The 7,832-nt window shown below is 41.0% G+C and overlaps 1 protein-coding gene across 1 annotated transcript in view; it reads right to left on the bottom strand.

The window, feature by feature from the left end:
- Nucleotides 1–5,045: 5,045 nt before the first annotated feature.
- The window catches only part of znf385d (zinc finger protein 385D), a 63,190-nt gene continuing 60,403 nt past the window's right edge, over nucleotides 5,046–7,832 (bottom strand). The window contains exon 8 of the mRNA XM_041043404.1: nucleotides 5,046–6,229. Coding sequence (XP_040899338.1) covers nucleotides 5,978–6,229 — 252 coding nt within the window. The 3' untranslated portion in view covers nucleotides 5,046–5,977. The remainder of the gene's footprint in view (nucleotides 6,230–7,832) is intronic.

The raw sequence follows: 7,832 nt of genomic DNA, 5'->3' as shown, positions 1-7,832 counted from the left end.
GTCTTTAGGGTGCAGTGGAGTGGGCGTTTGCAGATTTCTTGTCTCTGCTGGGTAGTTTTTTGCAGGAGGGGGTAGTGAACGTTACCTCTGGAACATCATTGCCTCCATATGTTTGACGGAGGCCGGTGGGATTTTCTTAGAGTGTTAATAAATTGCTGTTGAGGTGTTTTTCTGGAAATTGTGTTAAGATTTGTGAAACACATGGAAGGAATTTGCAGCCTGGAGTGAAGCCCTCGCCTCAATTATGCCTTAAAACTTTGAAATCGATGACCCAACGCGGCTGATCAAATTCAAATTGGATCTATACGTCTTAACCACCAATCTATCATGGTACTGCACACACTGCTGCCTAATGTATCTATTTAAATGATTGCAGCGTGTATGTGTATGTAGGTGGATGAGGATATTATGCATAGCTGTTTGTGCACTGTGTATGCATGTGTGTGTGTGTGTGTATCTGTACTTTATGTAAGTCTCAAACCCTTTTTTCTCTGAACTTTATTTTGGTCCTCAGTGAGTCACTTGAAAAAAATTGCTGGTGTTCTGAGAGCAACCGGTGAGCGAACCTTTCAGTGACTCCTCTGCTAACCTACCCTCTTTATCTTTCACTACTGGAGCCCTAAAAGCACTCTGCACAAACACACAGGACACTAAAACCAGGGCACTTTTAACGCAGGTGTTCTATCAGAATCACAACCGGGACCATGTTTCAAAACAATCTGTGCCCGAGAGCGAGGCTTTTTGTAAACTGTGAATGTCCGGTTGATGTAAAGATGTCAAAGCCTTAATGGACTGGAATGTTAATTGAGGCATTTATCATGTTGAATCAAAGCTTTTACATGGACATGGAAGTGAGCTGTCTGGACCTGCCTGGCCCTGCCACGAATCCTGGGGGCATTGTCAGTGCAGCTCAAGTCGAGAGTCGGTTACAACATCCTGCCCGAGCGCTGTGGCCTCTGGGGGTTTCTCCTCTTAGCCGGCTGTAAATGAAAAATGAAAAACAACTCGATGTAACCACTAAAAAGCAATGAACTTCTTTCTTGTTACCGTGACAGAGAAGCACGAAATGATGAATCTGACAGAGGAATTTGGCTGACACATGCTTCAACTGTGCCAAGCATGTCGCCTGCATATAAATCACCTCCCTGTGCAATGAATGAGGACGTCATATGGAGGTGAAACTATAGCAACTGCAGATGAAATAATCTCTTAACTGATTTCATTAGCACTGAATGGTGTGTTTTATTTTAAGGCTCACTGCTATGATCACCCTCTCTGTGACTCTGTTTAATAATCCACTCACTAGAATGTGAGTTTTACTTGTAGATGTTGTCCATCCCACTGGAAATTTAAAAAGTTATCTGTTGCCTATAGTATTTCAAAAACAGATGTCTACATGCTCTTAAATATTACTGTGGGCTTGTAACCTCAGGACCGGGCTTGTAACTTTGGTAAAAGTTGTAAATAACTTTGTCAGACCCTACGTTATTATTTTTTATTGGTTGAACAGTCAGAGCTTGTTGTAATTCACACATAACCAAGCATATAATGAGTTGATGAGGTGATGCTTTTACTCTGTTGTTCTCTTTGTACATCACTGTGTATGAGGAAATGTCAAATGTATCTAAGGAGGAGCATTTTTTGATCACAGGAGCTGAAAATGTCACGTAATTACGACTCGAGATCCGTGTCGACAGACTAGCTGGAGAAGAATCCTTTATTATTTTTTAGGATCATAATGAGCTGCGTGTTTTGCTTTCAGCGTCATCGGGTCTGGTGATGATGACCACTAAAAACTAATGAAATGAAAAAAAAAAAAATTCTTTTGCACCCGTTCAGTTTTCCCAGGTTCTTAAACCACAAATATGGTACTCTAATGAGGCATTTAATTTTCTCCTTGCTCCCGCTGCCACCTCTTGACTGGCACAATCGTTCTGTTTGTATCAGCCCCACAGCTGCTGTTTAAAAAGCAAGAACTTACTACCACTCGTGTTTTTAGAAACTCGATACAGTAGTTTTATCCTGGAAATTAGAGTGAATTTAAATTCAATGTCACTTCCGTATTAAAAACTGACATCATGATCGAGGAAATATAGTTAGTTGACAGTTCCATCTGTACTTGTTGCTGTTTTTGTGTTTTGTTTTTTTTTTTTTTTCTGGCTCTGGTACATGAACATGACGTCCTCATTCTTAATCCCACAAACAAACCTCAGAAAAACGTTGTTGTTTTTCCAGACCCTTTTTCCAATCTGTGTAAATATTGGAGATGTGGACAGAAATCAGGGCTGTGGCGACAAAGGAGGACAGTGAGGTTGTGTCCTTCGTATTTGTTCATTTTTTTAATTGTGAATTTGTGGGTTTTAGCCTCATGAAGAGAGTCTGTTGGTTAAATTATGATTTTATTATTGGCTGATTATATTAACAGTATTTTCAGACATTTAGATGTTAAGTTTTACTGCTTTTAGTTCAACCAAAACAATAAATAATAGACTTCAGCGGGCTTTAAACACTGTTTCAATCTTCATGTTGTGAAATGTTTTTTTTTTATTTTCCATATTATAATGCTAAAATATTGGCTGATCATCAGTGTTTCTTGTTCATTATTGTATTTATTGTCTTGGAACATGGTTCAGCTGAAGTTCACTTGATCTTGGTGTTAGTCTGGTCATCATCCAGAGACAAAAACCGCAAATTTCTCCGTTCTGAGTCACACTTAGGAGTAATCTGCATTCCAGTGCTCGCTCGGGTGGACATTCAGATGTTCGCCGCTGACAGAGGAGGAGTCAGGCAGTGTTTTTCTGCTGACAGATCTCCTGAAGAGCAGATAGAGAAGCTCCGCATCCCACTTACAGATGTTTGTGATCATTTCCCAAGTGAGATGAAATGGAAGCGAGATGGTGGCCAGAGATTCGACTCACACAGCAGTGGCCAGGTCCTCGGGCGGCCTGCTGTATTGGTTTTGGAGTGCGAGCAGAGTCTTTGGTGGAAAGAAGCTCCCCCATCTGGCTGGATGGCCAGCGTTAATGCGTCAGGGAGTTTTGGGGTAGATATGTTACAAACGAGGGATGGATGAATAAGCTCATGGGTTCATGGAAAAGTTCACAGCCTGAACAACTGAGTTTAATATGTGCCGTATGAGTTATGGTGTTGTGGTGAATTGGGGTCTCTCCAGATTGTCAGAGTTAAGGCGTTCAGATCTGCTTTTGTCAGTGATGTTATTTCCTGGATGGACCAAAGCCATCTGGGCTATAATCCTGAGGACATCGTGGATGTATTTATGGTGTGTGCGTGTATGCATGCATCAGTGTCTGTGAATTTTGGGAGCATATCAAGAAGTAATATATGGGTTGACATTTGTCTGCCACGTGTATGTGTTTTTCTTAAAGCCTCTGCATGTATTTACCTCAGCACACTGTATCTTTGTCTGACTTTTATTTAGAGAGAGAAAGGTTACTGTCTGCAGAAGAATGGATCCTTCATGGGTTCATTTGATCAGTTGTAGATGTGTTGATCACTCTGTGCTTATTCTTTTGTCTCACATAGATCAGTGTGGTGCACAGTGTTTATTGGTGACACGGGGCACAAAGTGAAATGTCCAAAAGAAGAAGGAAAACCTGAGTTTTGTTCTACTTACTGTACAGAGCCACATACACAGACAGAATAATTTGTAGTCTGTCAATGTGTGACATTGCTGTCACTGGCAATGTCATATTACCATGTAGCTGTGCTGAAAAACAAACCCCACAGGCCCCGATCGTTGAAGGATAAGGCTGGCTGGCTGATTTTTGAACATTTTTCTTATTGTTGCCAAATCCCATGAAAATACCAAAACCAACAATGAGCTGATCCACTGACAAGTATCTCCTCTCTGACACATCTTATTCCTCTGTGCTTCAGAGCTCCATGGTCCAAAAACCATTAAAAACACACAGGAACCACTCTGTTGCACTGGGTCACATTTTCTTTCGTATGTTTCATATTCATCCTGCTGCGAAAGCACCAAACGTGTATTTATCTATGTCTGAAAATAACTCCTTACAAATGCACTGTTTATTTAAAAAACTCCAGTGTCCAACTGTTTCAGCAAATTACTTTTTCTTTTTCTTTTTTTTTTTTTTTAAATGAAACCATATTTGTGACTTATTTCCAGATGCATTTCTTCATTAAGACTGAACGGGCTTGGGGCCACAGACAGGGCCGGTAAATCAGGTGGTACTGAGGCACCTACTAATGCACTGATTTTTTTTTGTTGACAACAGGAAAATATAGTTATTCTTTGAAATAAAGAGAATCTAGTGAATACAGTTGACTTACAGAGACAGTAATTGTTATTCTTTTCAGCATCAGGTGCTGTAGTAAGACGACTACATTCAGGTAATAATCTGCAGCATTGTTATTCCAATAGGTCATCTGCCATTCAGTTCCATAGCAGCCAAAATGTTTTGTTCAGTTAACTCAAATGTAAATAAATTTCACGTCACTTGCAGGCACATCAGTTCAGGTGGTTAATTCCAGTTAAATATCATACAATACTCTAAATAATTACATTTTCCAGCAGAAATATGTGTATCAGGATTGTAGATTAGCTCCTGTGTTACAAACACACATCATGATACAAATAAGGAGAGTGAACATCCTTCGTAAACATGTTTTACTAGTAGTGGAAATGGATTTGTCCTGGAAATTTCAATTATGTGTTCTGAATTGGAATTTTTTTCCCTGAATGTGAGTGTGCTTTTGTGACACCCAGTGCTGTGATCTATATCCAAACCTTGGAAAACCGAATGATGACCCACGGCGGTCACAGATGTGCACTGAGAGTGAGCATCCTTGAGTTTCATGGTGAGAGATCCATGTTTAATGTACTGTTTCCATATGTGACAGTCACATGTTTCAACCCGCGTTAATGCTAAGCTCTGTATGTGTTGTAAATTTGGATTGTGTGCAACATGTTGCACATAGTGTAGTTCCGTGAGCACCAAACTGTACCATGACTACATGGCATGACCACAAAGCAGCCACCAAACTACACAGGACCGCCAGCGTTAACAAATTAGGACTCTTTTTATTTGAAACTGTTCACCTTTTACACACTGACAGTTAATATACACAAGCCTTTGTGGTCCCTCTGGCCTGAGACATGATCAGTGACAACGTGTGCTGGATATCGACTGGGATGGCTTATGGTGGATGGGAAGCTCTCGCGCACGTACGCACACACACATCCAAATACTCACACGCGCGCGCGCACACACACAGGGACAAGCACACACATGCAGAAGTATGTACCCGCACATACACACACACACATACACACACAGATAATGCAAGGACGAATACAAAAACACACATTACGACACATACTATAACCGTCTAACACAGTCTAGCCATCTAATGTAGACATCAACAGAGGAGGGGCTTAAAGTGCATACAGGAACAGAGGAGGGCCTTGCTCGCTCTTATGATCAGTAACAGCCTTTTAAATTATGAGCGACAGTAATCCTCCACTAAAGCAATGATCTTAGTGCCACGCTGTATCTTTACAAAAAGCAGTTCCCTACCGTATTTTTAGCTCAAACTGTGCCTTACATCATGAAATAATGACACTGCATAGTTCACGGGGTTAGTCTTATACATTATTGCGGTACAATGTAGGTCCAAGTCTGGGATCTGGGTGTGAGCCATGGGCTGCGGGATGGCACAGAGAGCATGTATAGTCCAGGTTTTGAGTGGGATTAGAGGAATAAATCCATCAGGAGAAAGCGCCCGATGCTTAGCTGACGTCCAGTTTAGCTTTAAATGCAGGATAATCCATATGAGGACAGGTAAGAGGTTTGATCTCGGTGTGAAGATGTTCAGTATCCTGGATGCATAGAAGGAGTACAGATGCTGACACGACTCCCTGACCTGGGTTTGGGTGAAGCACATGGTTTGGTCCTTGACGGGAGGTGGAGCAGCTCCGCCCAGGTCAAACAAGTCAATAAGGGGCAAATAGGACTTGTGGGTGGGAGGTCCTGACAGGCCCGGGGGCCGGGCGGAGCAGTGCAGCAGGGAGGGTTTGTGTCTGGAAGAGGGCAGGGGTCGTGGCGTGGTTAGTGGCGTGGTTCGTGCGGTGCGTGAAAGAGTTACCGATGGCTGCGGCCGCGGCTGCCACCGCGGCCAGGTGAGCAGGTATGATCTGGGTGGTCAGAGGCTGACACTGGCGCTCCTTACCCAAAGTCAACTTTATCTGGTAAAACAAGACAAAATACACTTAATCCAATCTGTATATACACAGAGTAGATAAAATAATGTAAACAATTAATGAAAATGACTAGATCACCATCCCAAAGTCTAAACTATATTTTAATAGGGCTTCCTATTATTTCAAAATTTTCTGGTGAGGTTTGGTATATTTACCAAAACAATACTGTTCTCAGCACTCAAAAAAGTTTTTGTGTACCACAAACTCCTTGGGCTTTTAAAATAGAAGTTTTTTTTATTTATTTATTATTATTATTTTAGTTACTGAAACGATTGCTGCCAAATATCTTTGTGCTGACTGATTCTGTGACGATTTACAGCTTTATCACATTTGATTACTTGCAAAAAAAAATAGTGAGGAATCAATATTAATTTCTACAGTCCCACATTATTTTTAACAAGTCTTTGTATTTGTAAACTGCATGGAACTCATATCCCTGTTTGTTGAACATCTTTGTCAGTTTATCTGTTTTGTTGTCCTGATTTTTTTAATATGTTTTTTTTTTATGATAAGAGCCATGAATAACAGACAACACGGTAACTGAGGACACTGCTGGGCATCAAACAGGTGCCAGAAATCAGCTGCTAATTCCTGAAACTGTTCCAGGTGATCTGCAACACACCAGTGCTTCTTTCAGGAAATGGCCATGGAAATGACAACCCCTTCAAATATAGGATTATTTTTCAGTTATTTAATTAACACAGCTACAATTTGGACATCTGGCATTTGCTAAATTTGCTTTTCTTAGAGCTCGGTTATTGTCTGAAAATTAAAATTTGCCAATTGAATTGCTGACCTCGTTTGTATCCCTCAAATCCCGCTTTTCATCCCATAAATAAGACAAACGTGGCAGTGAAGATTTAACTTTTAAAAAGTCAAAGGCCTTTTATGCTCATGAACATTAAAGAGTCAAGTCAGGTAATTTTTAACTGAAAAAGAAAGAAGAAGGAAACAAATAGAGAGAGGGAAAGACACAATGAAAGAAACAATAGAGTGACAGACAGACAAACAGCACCCAACCTCCAACAACGGCCTAATAGGGTGAAAAGGTCACCAAAGTTATCTGGCTTAATCTTCTGTATCAGTAATGGAAAAGCTACGGTCTCACAGCACTAGGATGGCAGCCGTTGTCATGGGTTATCAATCACTGACTGAGGCATCGTAACCCTATGGGAAGCATTCTTTACTCTCCGCTCATCAAAGAAGCTCCTCTCCGTTAACTCAGTCAATGATGGGTTTCAGGAAAAGTCATTTCCCCCACACTGGTAACCCCCGCGCTGCGTCGCGGCAAACAGCGGGTGTGATGAATGCCGTTTTCTGAGGGTTTCTGTGAGATGAAAAGTCAGGCTCTCCTTTTATACTTCCCACATGGCACCTTCATGCATCCTACCATTCCTGTGTCAACTCGGAAAAAGAAACTAAAAAAAAAAAAAAAAAACTTTTGGCTTTTGTTTTAACTTGTGTGAGGACAGAGAGTACCATAAAGTTAAACAATTACCTCAGGAAAGTATGTTAAAGTTATTTCAGGACACTTCTCTTGTTCTGTGGTTTGTCAACTTGCGTGACACTAATCTGAAGTGCTCTGATG

The sequence above is a fragment of the Toxotes jaculatrix genome, chromosome 8 (assembly GCF_017976425.1).
Source record: "Toxotes jaculatrix isolate fToxJac2 chromosome 8, fToxJac2.pri, whole genome shotgun sequence".
Taxonomy (NCBI): Eukaryota; Metazoa; Chordata; class Actinopteri; family Toxotidae; genus Toxotes; species Toxotes jaculatrix.
Note: the sequence above shows the minus strand (reverse complement) of the source record. Positions and strands in the feature narration are given on the sequence as shown.